The sequence below is a fragment of the Cinclus cinclus genome, chromosome 6, assembly GCF_963662255.1.
Source record: "Cinclus cinclus chromosome 6, bCinCin1.1, whole genome shotgun sequence".
NCBI lineage: Eukaryota > Metazoa > Chordata > Aves > Passeriformes > Cinclidae > Cinclus > Cinclus cinclus.
In genome coordinates, this window is record NC_085051.1 from 39,244,075 (window position 1) to 39,265,275 (window position 21,201).

A 21,201-nucleotide genomic window follows, 5' to 3' on the forward strand; every position below is an offset into this window, starting at 1 on the left:
TACTCAGGACCGAAGGAGGGGCAGACTTACTAGGAACTATAAGACTGCAAAGATCAGGTTGGGAAGGAATGCAGATTCTTGGGGTACTATCAAGAAGGCAGGAAGAAGAGGCTCCCTCACGCAGGACCGTGGGAAAGGAAAAGTGAAGCTTTTTTTATAGGTTAATATGATATACTGTGTTTAGGTCACCAAAGAATTGTAGGACAATAATATGAAACCTTTGAAGCAAAGTCTGCTTCTGTTGCAAAGAAGATGAAGACTTTTTTTTACAAGTAGTCACATGTAAAAGACAATGAGTACAAAATTCAGGGGAGATTCTGATTAGACAGAAGAGAAAAATATTTCACAGTGAGCAATTCTCACAGTGAATGCTATATTGCTCTGTGATATATGATGCAGAGATAGCATATGGATTTTCTAGTTGTCTTACAAGCCTGAAAACTGCCAGGCACCTTTAAGACTTTGGAGCCAAGTAAGCCTTCCCCATGCTGAAGGATGGATTGTACTTGGATCTAGTGCATGAGAAAGCTCCAAAAGAACATGTGGGAAACATTTCTGTTCTAAGTTCCCAGTGACCAGCTATAAATTATCTAAAACATATCAGTGCACAGAAGAAGAAAATTTATTGAAGAAACAAACAAAATAAAGCTAGAACACTGTCAGTAGCTAGTTTAGCATTCAATGCAAATCAATATAAGCGTAAAATTGTTAATTCATCTATTGTGTTAAGGGTATAGAGATTGACAGAAAATAACACCCCCTGCATTCCAGCTGGACCTTAGAGATCAGAGGGTCCAAATGTGGCTGGGCTTGATATATGATTATAATAAATTTGGAACTATAGGCCTGCTTGTGTTCAATAAGAACTTTCACAAGCACAGATTCACAAATAGTGCAATGTACCAGTCCAAAACTAGAGGTCAAGCTGTGCTCAGTGAGAACCTTCACTGTCCCAGATTCACACATAGCACAGAGTTTGGTTTATTGAAACAACAGAAACACAGACTTGGAACTGCTGTTGATAAACAGCACTAGATGTGACAGAGCTATAATGATAACAATAATCTTATGCAGAAGCTTACCAAGAAGGCATCCCTGCTTGTAAAGAGAGGAGAGAAACCTGCCAACTGACTCCAAGATCTTTTTGGGTCTCTCACTAAGTACATGAAAATGCTATCCATCTTACATACAGCCCCATCTTATTCTCCTCCTCCTTCTTTACATGTAGCATAATCTAAGTGGAGGATTAAGTAATACAGTCATGTATGTGGTAGCATGTACTCCAATAATCTTATTAGCATACTCAGGGTGTTGCTTTAATATTTAAATATTTAAACCCTTACTCAGGAAAAATTGCTTTTTTTGGCCATGGTGTCCTTCAAAGTTGTAGTGACTGTTCTGTTCAGCTCTTCAGAACTAAAACAGGACCATTCTATCTCCACAGGGCTTCCCTCCTCTGGCCCACTCACCCTTTGTTGACGTCAGCTACGCAGAACTCCATCTGCAAAGATAATACAGAAGGAATGTGATGTAGGCTGTCAATAGTAGGCTGTCTTAGCCCTTGCCCGGCTTCTTGATCATCACACTACACCATCTTAAAATCTGGTGAAAGAGGTACATTAAAAATGCACTCATAATCCAGAACTAATGCTAACACAACTGCTGTTGAATTTCCCCAGGCACAATCTTCTAGAAACTCAGTGCAGAAGAATCTATCTGATAGTGTCTAAATTTTGATTTGATCAGAACTACTTTCTTTGTATTCAAAACATCAGCCTAGCTATCAGAACATAGTTAATGATTAATGCATGTGTATAATCAGGACACCTGACTCTGCAAATTGTTTGCAGGTTAGCATAGTGTACTTCTGTTTCAGCAGATAAGAGAAGGAAAATAGGATTGAAAGTTTACTTGCAATGTTTTGTTAGGCTAAGAAAAATGTAGAATAGTCTGGCACATCAAAACAGTTTCTACACTTTCAGTGCAATCTGGATTTAATCTAAAATGTCAAGAATCTTGGATCAGAGAATTCTGTTGTTAGTAATTTCATTTTCAGCAAGTCTGCAGAGTACAAAGGTACTTTCAGAATGGAAGAAGTGTGGTGATCCGGAATGTGAGAGTAAGTAAAAATTTGGGTTTTTTCAAAGGGAATCTGTGGTGTATATGCAGCTATTAGGAATCATAATGTTGAAATTAGCAATGAAACAGGCTGAAAATCAGCAGCCATAGCAAATGTTTGTTGTTAATATACTAAGTTTAAGAGAAATAGACTTAAACTTAAAAAACAAAAAGAGGGGAAAAAAAGACTTGCTGGATTGTTGTGTAAGGTGTGTGATCAAAGTTCAGTAAAAATACTTGTGAATAGCTAGTTTTGCTGAGGTGTCCCCAAAACAGGCAGTATAAAACAGCTTTAAAGTATTTTTAACTCATTCTTTACAGATACAAAATAAAATAAAATATAAATAAAATTAAAATGGTAGGTTATAAACTGAGAATGAAGACTCTTTATCATGTGTTCATAGTACATTCATAACCCACTCTGCAGAACTCTTAGGATTTTTTCTACTCTAAGCAAACTGTTTTGGGATTCCTTTTGTAATCCTTACAAAACACTCTATTTCCTCTTTACTTTTTTTTCTTCTTTAATATGAAGCAACTAGTTATGTGTTTCTCAAAGAGTAAGTAACTCTGCAGGAGACAGAGCCACTGAATCACAAGTGGGCAAATAATGTCCCATTTATTATCCACTGATTACCATTGTGAAACCTGTCATAATCATAGTTGAAATTGTTTCATAATCATTGTTTCTAAGCTGTTTCCATTAGTTTGACAGACTTAAGTGTTGTATTTTCAATCTTCTACTTCCCCTGAAGATTTCCTCTGATGATGGATTTCTATTTTCTTGTGGAACCATACCAAATTCAGTAGGTTCTGGATGTTCCGAGATGTCTATCATTGTGGAACAGCATGGGAAATGGGCTCCAAACTGACCAGAGCACATCAGTAGTGGTTTCTGTGGAGAGACAGGGGTGGAGACAAAGAAAACTTAAAATAATTCAAACTGAATTGGAAACTTTTATTTTAACAATATGTTTAAGATTTATATTCCTAAAATTTATGTAATTTCATCATAAGATAAATGTATTCAAAATAGAGGACAAAATCCCTGAAATAATTACTAGATTTAACTTAGAATTTCTAAAATATAAAATTATAAATAAGCCTGGGAAATACTTTTTAGCTGTTCAGATCTACTTTAGTAACTGAATTTGTTAATCCTGCATACATCCTTTCAATTTAAGCATTGAAACCTTGGCTAAACAAGCACTGGAAAACGTCCATATAGGACAAGAGTTTTTCCCCTTGATGTCTGCAGTACATAGGAAAGAAAACAAGACAGGCTGCTTTTTGCATTAGTTAATTTCCACTTGATGATATAAATTGATAAGTATCGTAACAAAGCACATACATTCAAGTGTTTGCAACTGCAATTAATCAGAATTTGGTATATATCAGATTTCTTCAGTAACTTGACTTCAGGCAAAATGGATGTTGTATTTGTTTATTTCTTTCCACATATTATTCCAGAGGCAATGAGCAGAGTTCAAGCCACTACCGACTACTTAGGGCCTGACTGCCGGTATCTTAACTTCAAAACAGGGGAGGAGATCATTGTATACTCCAAACTTTCAAGAGAAAATGAAAACTTATGGACAGGAAGTGTAAGTACTTCAATCTGAAAGACTTTCCCCATAAATATTTTAGATATAGTAATAGCATGACAACCGCAGTCTCCTTGCTTCTAAGGATCTTTTGGAATATTAAGCAGTCATGATAATACAGTATTTGGGAGACAGGTCATTGTTACCATCTTTGTACAGAAAGAGAAAATCAAATCTTGGAAAAGATCACTCATAGAGAAAGTCAAGATCAGAATACAAGTTTTCTGTTTCCTTCATCCTATCATCTGGCTGTAATAATTTAATCTGGTTCCCTTGGAAACACTCAGATCTATCAGGTCAGGTTCCTACCTACAGGTCTGTGGGTAAGACATCCCAGTACTGGTACCTGACTTCACAGTTCTGCTGCTTAAGGAAAGCTCTCAGAGAAGTTATCATGCACATTCAATGACTTGGAATAAGTGTCAATGAAGTTAGAACAGTCATTTAAGAAGGAATGGATGTATTGATCCAAATCAAGTTTTACTGCTAGTAAAACTGCATAAGTGCTTCAAAACTACAAGACTTAAGTACATTTTTGAGTAGGCTTTTTTTTCTGTAAATAATCTGTCACATTTATTGTTTAACAGTGAAATTCTGCCTTCTTTTTTTTCATCCAAGAGTATCTTTGCAGGCACCTCACTATTCCTTGCTTTCCAGCAGACATCCCTCCATTAAAGGCTACCTGCAATGGTTTGATGTAAAGACAGCAGTGGTTTCTTGGCCAGAGACTTGATTCTTCTGGGTCCTATCATTAACTTATTTTCTGTAGTGTAGCAATCTTCATTGTAATTTTCTCTTGAGCTGCAGCTAGTCTCATGTCTGAATTGCATGTCCTACTTTTCTTGTAACTTAATATGGGTCATTAGTTATTAAGGCATGACGTTTTTTCCCCATTTGAGATAATGGGAAACTTGCAGCCAATTTTAGTAGGAGCTGGCTGCAACCATCAATGCACGCAGCACTACCTTCAGCTGAAGCAGTGTTAAGGCTACTGCTTTGGTAGTGCACAAACTCATGTTCCTAAAAATAATACAGGATATAATAGTATGGAGTAATACAATTCCCCTTGCTTTCTGAAATGGCAAGGGGAACACCTCTATGAAGGAAAAATAAAACAATCTTTTGACAAAACAGAATTAAGGAGATAGGGAGCTGTTCTATAAACTTATTTTTAATCCATACTTTCCCAGCACATATGCAAGTACCTAACATACATATCTCACTGAAATTTAAATGCTCTTATTAATTTTATATCTTTTACAGAAAGGAAAGGATTTTGGGTATTTCCCAAGAGATGCTGTAAAGGTTGAGGAAGTTTTAATTGGAGAAGAAGTTGAAGTGCTCACTAAGGTAAACCAATCACCAGATTTTCCAATGTAGTTTACAAAAATTGCAAGTCTAATATCCAGTTAGAAATTAAACTGTTGATGGATATTTTCATTATTCAAAATATGTTTTATAATTTGCATGTTTATTGTTCTCCAAAATAATTTCTGTATAATTAAAGATATAGAACCTTTAGGAATAATTAATTACAGTTTTTTGTGTAAAGTTGTAGCAGAAAGAACGATGATAATTTTGCTGCGCTAGACAGTGATATAGAAAATTACACATTAGAATGTTTTAAAAGTTAATATTATTCTTTTAGGAAACTGATTTCCTTTGTCTTCATGAAGATAAGTACACTTTTGAAAATGAAGATAACACATTATATGATGACAACAAAGAAAGTGAATACTCATTGTCTGATGCAGAATCAAAGCTGCATGAAAATGAAGTCTCACAATATACAAGAGACCCCATACAAAATGAAGAAAAAACTGGATCAGTTTCTGAAAATGACTCTGAGGAATCTCATATTCAGGAGTCTGTAAACAAAAAGCTGGTTAGAAAAGATGATACTGAAGAGCCACAAATGCAAAACAGTCTCCCAATAGAACCTGTTCAAACTCAATCTAGCTGGATTTCAGGATGGTTCACTAGAGAAAGTGATAATGATAAAGAGCCCTTAAAAGTTGTTACTGAATCTTCAGAAGCAAATGAACACCAAGGCAGAAAAACAGAGGTAGCAGCTGAAAATTATTTACAGGAGGCAAATGATATGGAGAAACAAGAATCCTCCACATCGGGTTGGTTTCAAGGTGGACTGACAAGCTTTCTGTATTTTGGTGAAGAGAATGAAGATGTTGATTTGGCATCAGAAAAAAATTATTCACAAAACCATGATGTGTCTGATGTGTCTGAACATTCTAGTACTGAACAGGCAACAACAGACATCAAGGTATTGTCAGAAGAAGAAAAGAGTGAAAGGCAAGAATCTGAATCAAATTGGTTTAATTTGGGCTTAAGTGATGTTCTTAATTTTGGCCATGCCGAGGAAGCTACAATTGCTACAGAGGACCAGAGAAGCAGAGGAACAACAGATCAAGCAAATAAGAATAAGGAAGATCAGACTTTAGACCAGAAAGAATTACATATGGACAAAGAATCAAATGAAATAGTTAATGAGAAGACAGATGAAGAAAATGAGAATTCTGCACAAAAAATACCCAATTCAAACAGTAACAGGCCAAATCCTGGGGGGACACTAGCAAGTGCACATACTCTTAATGACACCAAAAACTCCTCAAGTAACACAGGATCATCTTTTGATATACTAACATGTGACAAAGAGAAGCCAACTGAATCTTACAGTTCAGAAGAAGACTTGGTATCAGAAAGCCAACTGCTGAGAAACACTGATGCTGAAAAGAAAAATCAGGAGACAGAAAGCAGACACGGCCAATCAGGTTGGTATACAAATATCTATAATAGTTTTATTAATTATAATATGGACAAACACGATAATCAACAGGAACATTAATTAATTGCATCAAATTTTTTGTTCTCATGACCCCCTCCAAATTGTGATCCCACAGATATAAATACAGGAGAAAAGCCTGAAATATCTGAAGAACAAAACCATTGCTTCTCTTTTAGTCACTTTGTGGACATACTGAACTTTCTGAGTTCAACAGCTAAAGAAAGGCAAGTGCAGTGTTATGGGGAACTACCAGGAACTGCAAATAATCATCTGGGCATCAAGAAGACCACATGTGACAGTGAACCGAGTCTTAGTCTAGAAACACCTGAGAAAGACAAACCAGTCAAAGGTTATGGTGCAGAAAAAACTTCAGCATCCAAAAGCCATTTCAAAAGGGATAGTACTGTAAAAGATTCAATTCACAAATCAGAGAATAAAAGTGTCTCACAGGGTTTTTATGAAAACAACCTCAAATACTTCAGTCAGGACATTTTTAATGATGAACTTCATCAGAAATCTGGGGAGTCCCAAGAACTGACTCCAGACTAATTTTTCTCCCCTCACCTCTCATCAAATAGCCTCAGTTTAATAGGTGCCAAAAAGAATACGGAGTCTCAGAATGGAAGGTAAAAACTGCTAGCTGAGAAGAACTAAGCTTCCATAATAAAGACAGACCTTGTTAAGCCTTGATAAAATACCAAATGGAAAAGAAACTGAAGGCACTGCACATCAGAAAGTTAAATTTAGCATATCAGGTAACAGTAATGCAAATACCACCAAAGAGAACGATCTTTCCTTGTCAGCTGGCAGTGCACAGTAACAAACAGGGCAATGGAGAAAAACTTCAACAAAATCTACCAAAAGACTAGAAGATTAGATAACTCTTGATGCTCTTGCTTATAGCTTGTCAGAGAGAAGCCATAAACTGAACAAATTCCTATAAAGTTGCAACATCACCAGGAAGGTGGAAGAGAACTAAAATGGGAATATTCATGTTCCCAGCATCAGTTTCTGGTACCAGAGAATAGACAGTCTTAATCTAGATCTCAGAAAGAAATATAATCTGTGATAAATAAAATATTAATCTGCATCCTCAGATTCAGGCCCATCAATTCAAACCACTATGATAGTGCAAGATACAAAAGCATAGAAAATTAATCTGAGTTTTGAAAGGCATACTACTTCAAAAGACAAAGTAATACCAGTCTTCAGCTGAATTCATGTCCAAAAAAGCATTTATAAAGAAAATTTATTGAGAATAAAAGCAACAGTCATGTGATACGAGTCTGACCAAGTGTAAGCTTTTACCCTTGGAGCTCTCTAAAACAGAAGACATTTTTAAAGAAAAAAAAAATAGACAGCTAGTGTCTTCTAAAGCCATTTAACTAGAAAGCCAGACTGCTATTAAAAAACCTGGATTAATTTAATCCTGGCAACCTGGGATTGCTCATAAACCTGGCTGATATGAGCAGATGTTGAAAAAGAAGATACTGTTGTAACTGAAAGGACAAATAATGCTGAACAACAAATTTCTGCTACTAAAACTAGTTAGAAGAAAAAAAGAAAGATTCTTAAAATAAAAGTCAGAATCCAGAAATACAAATAATAGCAACTATATTTTAACAAAAAGTATTTCAGAAGTATTTTTACAAGACCATCAGGATTCCTTTAAAATATATTTAGTAAAACTAACAATTAAGCCTGTAAAAAAAGTCTAAGCATATATGTTTGGTCAAAAAACCCAAATGAAAATAGGAGTGAAGTTAGGACTAGTACACTTGAATACTGCACAGAAGGAGAGGAAGTTGAAAGGAATCTGAACAATATAAGATACTATTAAATATAGAGAATATGCAGAAAAAAACAAAACCAGGCAAATATTGTATGACAAACAGATTTACCAAACCCATTGACTACATTTCAACAATTTTATTTAAATTAAGACAAGATGTTAAGCAACCCTTAGAATATGTCTGTGATGGAAGCAAACTGCTGCAGCAGCACCAGCAATTTGAGAAGATTCATCGTGAAATCACAGCTGACTCCACTAAAGATAATGCTGTGTGGAGGGAACATAGGGTAATTGTGTCTGCACAAAAGGGTCACAATTTGGACACTGAGCAGAGAAAATATATCGAAAAAAGGAATGTTCTTCCAGAGCTGCCAGAGCTTTTGTCTGTTATAACAATTAAGTGCGCTGCCCAAACTGCAGCTAAAATTACTGGAGTCGTGTTTCACTAAGGGAGATTTAGCAAGAACAAAATATCCTTTGTTGGCAGAAAAAAAACCCATAACAGATACAACACTGTCTCCTTCTGGTGATTTAAAATGAAGAGGTAGCGAGCTTAACTTACACCAGTTAATGAGTGATTTATTATATTTCAAGGATCTGATAATACAAGTTGAGTTAATATAATGGTAACAGTTAAAAAGCAGATTACTCATCTTGCACTACTGGACTGTTTCTGATTTGTATCTTTGGCCAGTACTGTCTTAAAGCACATTATTAAATTAAAAATTTGTAACTTTTTTTCTTTGTGGGGGAAAACAGTGTGGGGTTTTTTTGCAAGCAGTATTTTATTGGTCTCAGGCAGCTGCCTTCAGTCATGCTTCTGCATGAACATGCCTGCAGTTTCTTGCATTTTGCACAGAAGCTTGAGATCTTGCAGGAATTTGTTAATCTTTAATCCTACATGGCATTTTTAACTGTTCTCCCTCTAAAGCTTACCCTGCTTTATTTGGATAAAAGAAAGAAACCTACTAATCATGACCAGGTAACCTACAAATTAACTATCAAAACCAAACATATTTTTTTCCTGAACCCTGATTTTTAATTACTTTACCACAATGTAAGTTTTGCTTAAAACTCTATTCTTCAAATTTGAGATCATTATTTGTTTAGTGTTTCTTAAATCATAAATCTGTAGCACATTTACTCTAATGTGATACTCTAGTGTTGGGCTTTAAGCTGAGGAAAAAAAAAATTAAAAAAATAAAATCTCTGTAGAGGTTAATATCTTGTAGGAGTAAGTTGAATCCTCTAATAATAACCATGATTTCCCTACACAATTATGTGCAGGAATAGGCAGAAGAAAACTACTAGAAGAAACACAAGAGAAGGAGCATGACATGTATGTAGCTGTAGAGAGTGAACATGACAGTGACCAAGATTCAAAAGCAACAGCCATTGCTTCAGTAAATTCTGAAACAAAAATGGACAGTTCAGGACGCGACTCTGAAGTTGATGTCAGAAAGTCTTTCTCTGATGCCATCCAGAACTATGTTCCAAGCAATGGTAAGTTCTAAGTTTCTTAATTTGAAGGAAAATAAATTTGCAATCTACAAAAATAATAAAAAAAAAGAAAAAAAAGGCAAAACAAGAAACAACGAAACCAGTTGGAATTACATGAAGTTGACAATAGTAATGTAAAACCTCTTGTTTTATTCCTTATGACAAACCAGAAGGAGGCTGGATACAGCAGATGCTTCTGTGCTTGAATGCTCTTGAGATCAGAGAAACAATAACATCTGCATGGGCAGCAGTGAAGATTATCATCAAAACGGTAAGAATTCTTTCTGTGATACAACACTGACATTAGTGCAAGTTTAAGCCAGCTACAAAGTTATGTTCTGCAATAAAACTCCTAAAAAAACAGGAAAGAAAAAAAGAAAAAAAAATCCTTTCAAATAAACCCTCTCCGTGCTTCCAGGGTTATCTGATGCCAAATGAGACAGAGCACAAGAAAATGTTAGGTCAGGTGCTCATCATCTGCCTCTTTGCAGTACAGAATCTGATGAATTTAGGATGTGAGGATTTGCGGCTTTGTTTTGTGGGTTTTTTTACTGCCGGGAAACACCTGAGTGGTGTTTTTAAATTTTTGTTTGGTTTCTTCTTTTATTTTTTTTAATGAAATTGATAGCTCCCTCTAATTCTCAGAACAGTACTCATTAGATTTGCTTGGACTTAAAAAACTTGGATTATGATGAGTAAAATAACCAGAAAAGTTCCATTGTTTTTAAAGAGTACTTTCAAAGCCTTAATTTACAAATCCTCCCCTCGTTCATAATTGCATTAAAGATACTTTCCTAAGCAAATATATAAAAGAGAAAATGGGGTTATTATTGCTATGGGGGTGTCTTAAACACCAAAACGTAGTGCAGAGTGAAGGTGAACCTTAAGGGGCACAACTGTACAAGAAACAGCACTGCCAGGGCACCGTGAGAAAAGGCAGATGTTGCTGCACTGTCTCCTCTAAATACAAGAGTAATGGCAGGTAAAGTGCCATGCGGTAAACTTCGCTTCGGTGCTTTGGTTGAACTTTGTTTAGACTGGGTAACTGAAGTTTAAGAACCGCGTAAATTAATTCCTGGTTTCCAGCGTACGTATATAGAATATGGTTAAATTGTAGTTTCGGACGTCGAAAACTGAGGGGGCTTTGTCGCCCGTGACCGACTGCAACTCACCGACAGCTCACTGCTACGGTTCTTGTCCTGTTTGATACAGCTCAAAAAGCTAGAAAAAGCACTTCCACCTATCCTGGTCCTTTAGGTGCTTTGGGGGCAAGTCACTCACCTTGCGTTGTGTAAGTCGTTAGCACACGTTAAAAACATTTAAAAATAGGTAGCTAACAAAACCCAAACCAAATTAGCGTTAATCTTAGTGAATGGGACGAAGAATAACCCTTCGCTATGCGGCATTGCACCTTCCCTTACGCCCAGGCTCAGCAGCCCGGCAGGATCCCTTTTACTACAGGCACTTGGCCCGGGCCCGCCCCGCCGGGACCCACCTGCGGCCCGGCCCGGCCCGGCCCGGCCCTGCCCTCCTCGCCCGGGCCGGGACACGCGCGGCTGGCGGCCCGCGGCAGCCGGGCCTTGTCCCGGTGTTTGATTTCCGTGCCACCCGCTGCCGCCCGGGCGCACATGGAGCCGGCCAGCGCCGCACGGGAGGTGAGTTTCTCTGAGCTTAACTTTAGGGAGGAACGCGAGCAGGTTCCACGGGGCCACGTCCGTGCCGGAGGACGGGGGCGGGACGGTGGGCGCACGCCGAGGGGATCTGCGGGTCTGTCAGCGCCGGCGGTCCCCGTGCCCAGGGGCGGGTGTGCCGGCAGGGGCCCGGAGCCGCGCTGGGCGGCCGCGGAGAGCGGGCCCCGGCGGCTGCCACCTGTGCCGCGCGCCCCCCCCGTTACCCGCGGCGGCAGATGGTTCTTCCCCGCCCCCCCCCGGCGGGCGGTGGTACGGGCCGGGTGTTAGGCGGCGGGCCGGAAGGGGCGCGCGCCGCCCGCGGGAAGATGGCGGCGGGCGGGCTCGGGGGGCTCGGGGCCGGCACCGGCACCGGCACGGCCGGGCTGTGGCCGGGGCTGCGGGACAGCGCTCGGCGCTACTGCGGGCTGGCCTGGGAAGGGCTGCGCTGGGTGAGTGACGCGGGGCTCGGCGCAGCCCCCGCGAAGGGCCGGGGTCTTGTGCAGCGCTGCTGCCGAGGGGCTCGGGCAGGGGAGAAATCAGAATTGATGCTTAACTGCACAGTACCGTGTTCTTAAACACGGGTCACATGTCGCAAATTTGAGCTACAGGGAGCGTATCTTATCTTTAAGCAAATAGATCCGTTTACAAATTAAATGTGAATGTATCGAAGTGTTTAAAATGTGTTAAATCACTGGTCTATTCAATATGTTATTTTAGCATGTGGTTGGTTGAACAGGTTTTTCTACCAAACAAGTTTTCTACCGGACAGTCAAGAAGTACTTGCTGCTGTTGATTCTTCAGCAGTGGAAGCTGTAGGACAACTCAAATGAGAGTTTTCCGTAGTAAATTCTCAGTACCTGAAGAGGCCAACAAAAAGTCTGGGGAGGCACTTATTACAAAGGCATGTAGTGAGAGGATAAGGAGGAATGGCTTTAATCTGGAAAGTATAAGTTTAGGTTAGATACGAGAAAGAAATTCTTTACTGTGGGGTGATGAGGCACTGGAATAAGTTGTCCAGAGAAGCTGTGGATGCCCCATCTCTGGAAGTGTTCAGGGCAGGCTGGACGGGGCTTTGGGGAAGTAGGTGCAGTGGAAAGTGTTCTTGCTAATGCAGAGGGATTGAAACTAGATGACCTTTTAGGTCCCTTTCAATCCAAATAATTCTGTGATAATTGATAGTCTCAGAAAGAAAAAATATTCCAGAGCTTTATCTGTTGATTTTCATATCGTGTTGGAACTTTGTTTGTTTGTTTGTTTGTTTGTTTTTTTGCTTCACTTGGTAAATCTGTAATTTAAAAATCAAATGCTTCTGTTTACCTTTTTTCAGAGTTTTGGGGAAAAAAAGAAGATATAGAAGCCTTGAAAGTAAATTATGTCAACGTGTAAATTTATGTGGATAAACCTCTTTTCCTTTAGCTGAAGCTTTTTACTTTACTTTTTCAGGCTGTGGCTTCACTACCTGAAGATATGAGACCTGGCCCTGATCTGTATGGCTTCTCATGGGAAATAGTGATTTGTGCTGGCACTGTTGGAGCCTTGACGATTCTCTTGTTCCTGTACAGGAGTTATCAATCAGTAAGTGTTGTGGTTTAACCCCAGACATCAACTAAGCACCACACAGCCACTCTCCCTCCCTCCCACGTTGGAATGAGGGAGAGAATCAGAGGACTAAAAGCTAGAAAACCATGGGTTGAGATAAAGACAGTTTAATGAGGAAAGACAAAGCATTCAACAAAGCAAAACAGGGAATTGATGCACTGCTTCCCGTGGGCAGGCAGGTGTTCAGCTGTCTCCAAGAAAGCAGGCTCCATCACATGTAGCAGTTACTCTAGAAGACAAAGTCCATCACTCCAAACACCCCCCTTCCTCCTCCTTCCCCTCAGCCTTCTGTGCTGAGCATGATGTCAGCGTGGTGTGAGTTGCCCCTCTGGTCAGTTGAGGTCAGCTGTCCTGTGTCCCCTTCCAGCTTCTCGTCGACCTGCAGCCTCCTTGTGGGTCAGGTGGGGTGACAAGCAGCAGAGGTCTTGACTGTGTGAATGCTGCTCAGCAATAACTAAAACATCCATGTGTTATCAATGCTTTTCAGCACAAATCCAAAATACAGCCCCATGCCAGCTACTGTGAAGAAAATTTGCTCTAGTCCAGACAAAACCAGCACAGAAAGGGTTCAAGTTATTTGCAGATACATAGAGTGCCTTAATAGTTTGCATTGAAGTTGTTATCCTTCCTCTTCAAGATATATAATGCTTCAGAGTTTTAAATCTATTGTGATTGAATTTAGGATTTCTGTAAAAGAGAAATTGAGAAGTCTGTTTTGCCAAGATAGTAAGTGTTTGGACATGTAGTGAGTGACTGTTGTAAGAGGAAATGCAGTTAAACTCCCTGTGTATAGTAAGGCTTCCTCTTCTCTCTTTAATTTCTACACTGGACTTTCAAAGTCAGCCCTTTATTTTCACAGGCTACTGATGTCTTCCCTAGGGTGTCAGTATTGCTGTGTGTATTGATATCTCTGTCACTAGCCTGGCCGTAGCCAGAGCAGCTCAGGTCTTGCATGGTAATTGTAAGCAAAAGCAGTCCACATTGTTTCCTGTCAAGGGAGGCATTTTAAAACTGGACAGTGACACCTGGATTCTGTTGATTGCAGCATTGGAACACTGAACCAATTTAACTGCTTGCTCTTTGTGAGCACTAATCTGATGACTTTGAGAATTGCAGTACTGAAACCTTTTAATGCACAAATCAGATTATATTTTTGAGGTAATGCCTATCTTCTCTTGAGAGTAAGTAAAGATGTGAGTAATAAAAGTTGCCTACCATACTTTCCCTGCTACGGAAATGGGGTCAGTATCTGTATTTCAGTATTCTAAATTTCTTTCCATTCTTCACATATTCTCATACAGACAGTGTGATTTTGATAGTTGGTGTAATAATACTCATATTTTAAGACTGGTTGCATAGCTTTTTAATTTTTCAGATATGAGCAACTGCATTTTTAGAGTTTTAACATCAACTAACCTTGTCTGTAAGGGGATCAATGTTTGTGTAAGTTAATGTAGTATAATTTGGTCATGCCTTTTGTTCTCTAGAGGCATCCCTCTAGGTGATGCAGAAGGCATTTGGAACTGAAATCTTGCATGCAGCTCACCTGGTATTGTTTTCCTCCTGCGCATGTCACTTAAGGCATGAGATACTACAGAAGTTATTGATAGCTTTTTCAGTCATCCATACTTAGAACTGCATGACTACTCCTTGAAGAATTGATGAGTAATGAAAAGTAATGGAGTAACTAAACATCGATTGGGGATGATAAGATAAAAGTATACTTACAACTTCGTTACATTTTCTTTGTTTTTTTTGACTCCTTGGATTTAAATGAGGAGAAAGCATGGAAGATCTGAAGGACCCATTGCTACATTAGGCACATGACCCAGGCCCAGCCGTGGGGGAAGTGCTGTGTTGTAGCAGTTTTGTGGGTTCAGCCAAGTTTTGCATCTCTGGTGCAGGCCATTTGTGACAGATTTTGCCCTGCAGTTTGTTAGATTTTGATTGTAGGGCACTAGACCCCACGTGGCAGCTGCTCACTTGGCACTTGAAGGATGCCCATCAGGTAGTACCTTACTGCAGCTTTAACTGATGTGCATTGTAATGTGTGGGAGATCTTTCCCAACAGGAAATCTGAGCTCATGTATGGAGCTTCTCCCTCCCTTCCCTTTTGTACTCTTCTGACTGTGTGTGTCCACTATGGGGCTTTGTGTAGGCAGTCGTGGTTGTGTGATGAATATGCAGAGGTGTGTTATTAAAGTGATCCAGGGGAAGACTAATCTCCTTTCCTCTCTTTTGTCTGATAAGAGTGGGAGAAGGACTGGGCAAACACATGTGGAGAGAGTAAGAGCAGAGGATATGATTGCCTGTTTTTAATAGAAGCCTGTATTTATACTCCTTTTTAAAGTTCCATGGTTAAACTTGGCATGGAACCACAGCTTAAAAAAAATAGTTTTCAGATACGATGCAAGAGTAATTGATCAGACATTTTCAGTATTTATTATCTTTTTTTTCAGGTTAGAAGTCGACTTTATGTAGGTAAGCTTATTTCTGATACTTCATTTTTTATATTTCTTTGGATATGACTTTATTGTTTCTATTTTCACCTTTATTTGGATGATGCCACATTTGCTTGTATTTCACTTTTTAGGAAGGGAAAAACAGCTTGCCAATAAAATTGCTGAACTAGTTGAAGAAAAATGCAAAATTCTCGAAAAACTCAGCCTCTGCAAAAAAGAGGTAACGGCCCTCATTTATTGCTTTCAGATATGTCATAGAAATGGATTCAATCAAGTAAAGTAGTAACTTTTCTGGAAGTAAGATGTTTTAAAGCTTTTAAAGGGATTATTCAAATGCTTTTTTTCTGTCAGTGCCTTTAAGAGCAATTAAGGTGTTAGCAAGTGCTCTCTTTAAACTCTCAATACAATATATTGCACTGGAAGCAACTTCACAATGTCTTTTTTTTTGTTTATGTCACTGGGATAGTGTAGTTAGGGTTAAGGCTTTCCTGATTTCCAGCAAGGTGCATTTGTGAATATTTAGGTGATGTCTAGGTTTCAGACGAGAGTATTGCAAATTATTGCTAGTATTTAATCAACTATTTACTTCTATTCTGACACAAAGTAATTCCTTTTCAGTTTGAAGATTTACAGTTGTCTCTGAAGGATGGTAACACTATGAAAGAATCAACAGACACATCTTTTTTTGAGGTAAAAAGATAAATGGAAATTGTTATTTCTACAATATAAGGCAGTATTTTAGGAAAAATGTGACCCATATGAAAGAACATTCAAAAAAAAAGAAGTCAGACGAACTCAAAAACTCCAACACAATTATTTTAATTGGATTAGTGAAAATGACTTAAAATCAAAGCATTTAAATTAAGAGAAGCCTTTTTTAACAATTGCATTGAGGGTGAGTGATACTAGAACAAATGGCATATTGGACATTGGAATATTTAATTTTAAGAAGTAAATCGTTCCCATTTCTAGGAGAGATGGTAGTGCATGTAGTATTTTTGTAAAAGAGTTGTGAATCAAATACCTAATAAGTGAATCAAATACCTAATAGGCTCTATAAAATCCATGTAAAAAAAAAGCAAGTAGGTTTATTTCCTTTTGCACCTCAGATCCTATAGAGCTAATTCTTACAGCTTTTTTTCATGCAGGAGTCTCTAAAGTATTTGAGTAAAACATACTTTGCTGTCATATTTAAAATGTACTTTTTGTCTTCATATGTAATTAATACCAAATGTTTTATTAACTCACAATCACCTTGATTTAGGAAGTGCATGAAAAACTGAACAAGTCAAACTTGAAACTCAATGAGGAAATAAAGAATCTAGAAAAAGAACTGGAAGAAGAAAAATCTAAGCAGTTGGAAAATGATACCTTGGTAAGAATAAATAGAATCCTGTCTTTGTTCCTATTGATTTAAAAAAAAATTCTCACAGAAACAAAATCTCTGCCAAGAAGACAAACTATTGTTTTGTGTGTTCTGAAAGAAAAACTACATTTTCCATTTTGTCTTCCTTGTAATATTAGAAGAATGATAAAGGAAAATACCTGAAGAAAAGCTTTTTTTTACAGACATTTTTACTGATTCAGCAGTAGAACTTTCTCAGTCTGAAAATAAAAATAATTTTATTAATTGCCTAGACATTGTCAGTCGAATATGTGAAAGAAGCTGTATAACAAGTAATAATTTTCAGGTGGCTGAAATTCAGGAGAAAGTGGAGTCTTTAGAGAATGAAGAAAAATCTATCCAGTCACAAATTGATGAGGTATGTCTCACCTTCATAGTTTCTGTTTTCAAATCTCTGCAATTTCTCTATTCCCCATGTAGTTACTGTTTTGATTTTTTTTTTCCTGTTAAGGGTGCAGTAATAATATACTGTGTAAAAAGACTTTGTAAGGCTTAGTACTTTGGTGTGGCTTGATTGAGCAATTTTTAAATTTAATACAGTGATTGGCATTTATTGAGAAGTAGTTACCACGTCTTTTCTTCACTTCCTTACTCCTCAGTGACATATAGTATTGCAAAACTACAGTCAACAAAAACTGTTGAAACTGTAAGGAAAATGTGAGACTATATGTGTAGCACAACCAGAAAACCTAAGACAAGTCCAGTAATACCATCATGACCCTGCCTATATCTTCACCAATACTATTTAAACAACACACTTTTTAATTCCACTTAGGCCAAGTCCACCCTAAAAGTGTATCAGATTAATACTGAGAGACTCAAGACATCTGTTCAAGATGCAGTAGATGAAAACAGCCATCTCCAGGAAAGTGAGAAACAGGTAGGTTCTTCCTAGTTATCCTTAGAAATACTGTGCTTTTCTATGACACTAATATATATGATTTTTCCAGAGCTCATTCATCCTCAACTAGTTTGTTAATATGTCTTGTGTGTTTTAGTAAATGGAATGAGGAAGAAGACATTGTTTTTAAACCAATTTTACATTGGAGTAACTTTGTCTAAAATAATCCTGTTTTACAAGATATTATAGTTACAGTTTGTGGGGAATCACGCTTGGAGCAGTGGAAGGAGAGCCTGTGGTAATGTAAGTCTAATAAGAACTTTGCTGAGACCTGAAGGAAAGCAGAAATCTCTGTAAAAGTCCAAATCTAGGATTCTCTAGAGGCAGAGAGAAAATTCTTTTACTTGATCTAGAAAGCCAAAGAAATTGAGGAAGTACAGAGTATTCAGAAGGCAGGTAAAAAACATACTCTAGTTCCACTGTAGATGTATTAATTGAAAGTCAGGTACATAACAGAAAGAAACAGAAGACTGTTACTTCCCAGATTTAATTGTCTTATTTTCCTCAGTGCTGTTGCCAGATCATGAAAAATACTGAATATTTAAAAATATTTAGCATGTGCAGTAGTTGTCCTGTGCAATGGGTTGCTTTACAGTGAAGCTATTTCTCTTTTCTAATAAATGGATATTTTATATGAACATGTAATGTTCTGTGTAATGTTGGTTTGAGGTGGTTTGTTGTGGTTTTAATGGATATGGCTTATTTTCCTGGCTGACTGATGATGTCCATGTTGTCTGAGGAATTACCTGGTAGATATTTGCAGGGGGAAAAGAGTATTCATGGGAGTGGAAGAACAGGCCTATTGCTTTATAGCAGTCTTATAAAAGCTGGGAAGTGCTGTAGTTCTCTGTGTCAAAACAGAGTGTATGTCAAACTTAGTGATTCAGGAAAAAAGAAAGGGATACTGGAAATAATTTTTTTGTAGGAGGAGTGTTTCAACTTCTGCACAACTCGTGTTAGTAAAACTTGATATTTTTCCCTAATTCTAGAAGGAGTCTATGCTTGTGATTACCAAAGAAGCAAGACAGTTTTATTGAGAGCTGTGGGTGGAGAAGCAGTGGATTTGACTATTATCATTGTGATATTGAATTGCTTGAGAATGATTTTCATTCAAGAGGGTTTTTTTTTCTAACCTCTACATCCTCTTTGTTCTTGTGAGGAGGAAAGGTCTGGTCTCAGTGCTTTGTTTCAAGTGTGACAGTATTCTTATGTAATAAACGTTGAGAAGCAATACACAAAGTTTTTATAGAGAGGAATTTTCTTTTTTTTCCCCTGTGGCCATTTCTTGGGTTCAAACAGAAATAATCCAATTATTCGTGTGTGTGACAAAAATCACTTTCCTTCCTTTCTAATAAAGTAAAAGAAACAGTACTTGGAGAAATATAATATTAAGTGCTGGCAATTGTCTGTATTTCTTAGGCAATCTTTTTATATCAAGGAAAACGAGGGAAAAAAATTAGTAAAAACAATTTCCAGGGTATAATTGCCAAGTTCCTAGATGATAAAAAAAAAAGTTCTTTTGCATTTCTTCCAGATTAAACAACCTGGGTATAAGTAATTCCTTAACCACATTATTTAGGATTAATTACTACACTTCGTTGTTAACTGAGGTTTGTTGCAGTTTTCAGTACTTTGAGAACATCTGTGCATATTATAGTTTGCTATGCTTTTTAGTAGATAAATAACCTATTGTTATTTGTTGCTGGAACCTAATAAGTCAAAAGAGAAAGTGTCTGCCTTAATTATTTGTGTTCTCATTTCTGAGGTGCTTTCTTAGTATGAGAGTTAGTTTACTGTATCAGAATATCCATATTCTTTTGTTTTTCTTTCTTTTTTTTTTAAAGATGGAATTTCACATATGCTCAAAAAGTAACAAAGGTGTTATTTGTTCACAGAAACTAAAGTCCTTTCTTCCTCTGTTCATTTGCATAAATGGGTCATAATCTTCTGGCACTTCATAGCTTAAACTTTGAGATGTGCCATTTCAGGTTTGTGATGTGTCAGAGAGGATTTCAGCCTTTTAGGTTGAACAAGGCTGTTAATGAACTTGTGTGCTTTGCTGTTTTTTTTGTTTTTCTTCTTCAGTAACATTAGAAGTATATATTGCTTTAGCTCATTGCAAATCCTTGCTGTTTCTCTTTATTGTGATTCTTACAGGTGTATAAAGTCATGTAAATTTATTTTCTCTTTGGCTTCATGAAGAAGGAATCTCTTAAAAGTCATCTTTTGATGATACAGTTAATGATAAAAATAATTCTGTGTATGTCTTCTAATCCCTAATATGTCGTTTGCATGATTCTGCAAATTTTGGCATGACTTCTACAACTTGGAAAGTGCAATGGTTTACCAAGGGGCAATGAATGTTATTGTAGTCACATACTCTTTGTTCTGTGCCTTCTAGTTTATCTTTGATAAGTAGTGTTCAGGTTTGCTTGTCTATTTACATGGCAGTTCCCCTGTTTAATTACCGTTTTCTGATTTTATTTTTAGTGTAACTGCCTGCTAAGTTCTCATTGCTCAACCTAGTTATTCTTTTCTGTACATTTACTGCTCTTAAATTAATTGCGTGTTGTGCAACTTTAAGCAATACTTTTTTAACAGGCCATTTGTTTGTACTTTACCACATGTTGTAGCGCATGTTTTGTCGTAACAGAAATTTACATCTTAATTGAAATATGTTCAATTTTCTTCTTACAATGTTATTAGTTAATATGTTGCAGTGGTTGTTTTTAATAGCTGGTGATGAAGTGTTCTAATACCTTTACTTGTGTAAAATATTTTTGTGAAATGAGATTTTTAGTAGGGAATATCTGTAAAATGTAACCTTGGAACCTACTTATCATTTTAGTTAAGCACAGTTAATTGCAGAGATAGATACTAGTAGGTGTTGATTGCATACAGCTGTGACTTTCATTAATGGGCAAGCTTTTTAAAAATAGAATTTTAACATTACTTCAAGAGCTGTGGAGAAGAGGAGGAGAAATAATGCAGTTTTGCAAGTCACATGAATATAAATAACTGCCTTAAAGCTTCCTGTTTTCCCTTACTTCTCTGACCACTTCTAAGTTGAAAAGACACAGGCACCATTTCAGAAGTGTGTGTGTGCATATTGGGGTTTGTTTTACATCCATTCCCCAGTGTATGTCACTGTTAAATAAATTATCACTATTTTATATTCATTGCTATTGTTGCAACAAGGTCTTTAAACTTGAATGGAATAAACTGAACACTTCCTATAAATGGTTAAAAATATCCTAACAGCTAATTGCAGTGGACAGCTATAGCAGTTAAAGCAACTGAACTATAACATAGAAGTCTTAATTTTCAATTCTTTAGGTAACTTTCTT

The 21,201-nt window shown here is 37.4% G+C and overlaps 1 protein-coding gene across 1 annotated transcript in view; it reads left to right on the forward strand.

The window, feature by feature from the left end:
• The first annotated feature begins 2,004 nt into the window (after nucleotides 1-2,004).
• The window catches only part of MIA2 (MIA SH3 domain ER export factor 2), a 36,029-nt gene continuing 16,832 nt past the window's right edge, over nucleotides 2,005-21,201 (forward strand). The window contains exons 1-13 of the mRNA XM_062495059.1: nucleotides 2,005-2,119; nucleotides 3,589-3,722; nucleotides 4,986-5,072; nucleotides 5,371-6,511; nucleotides 9,605-9,820; nucleotides 9,988-10,088; nucleotides 12,931-13,062; nucleotides 15,546-15,567; nucleotides 15,680-15,768; nucleotides 16,167-16,238; nucleotides 16,813-16,923; nucleotides 17,240-17,311; nucleotides 17,729-17,833. Coding sequence (XP_062351043.1) covers nucleotides 2,005-2,119; nucleotides 3,589-3,722; nucleotides 4,986-5,072; nucleotides 5,371-6,511; nucleotides 9,605-9,820; nucleotides 9,988-10,088; nucleotides 12,931-13,062; nucleotides 15,546-15,567; nucleotides 15,680-15,768; nucleotides 16,167-16,238; nucleotides 16,813-16,923; nucleotides 17,240-17,311; nucleotides 17,729-17,833 — 2,397 coding nt within the window. The remainder of the gene's footprint in view (nucleotides 2,120-3,588; nucleotides 3,723-4,985; nucleotides 5,073-5,370; nucleotides 6,512-9,604; nucleotides 9,821-9,987; nucleotides 10,089-12,930; nucleotides 13,063-15,545; nucleotides 15,568-15,679; nucleotides 15,769-16,166; nucleotides 16,239-16,812; nucleotides 16,924-17,239; nucleotides 17,312-17,728; nucleotides 17,834-21,201) is intronic.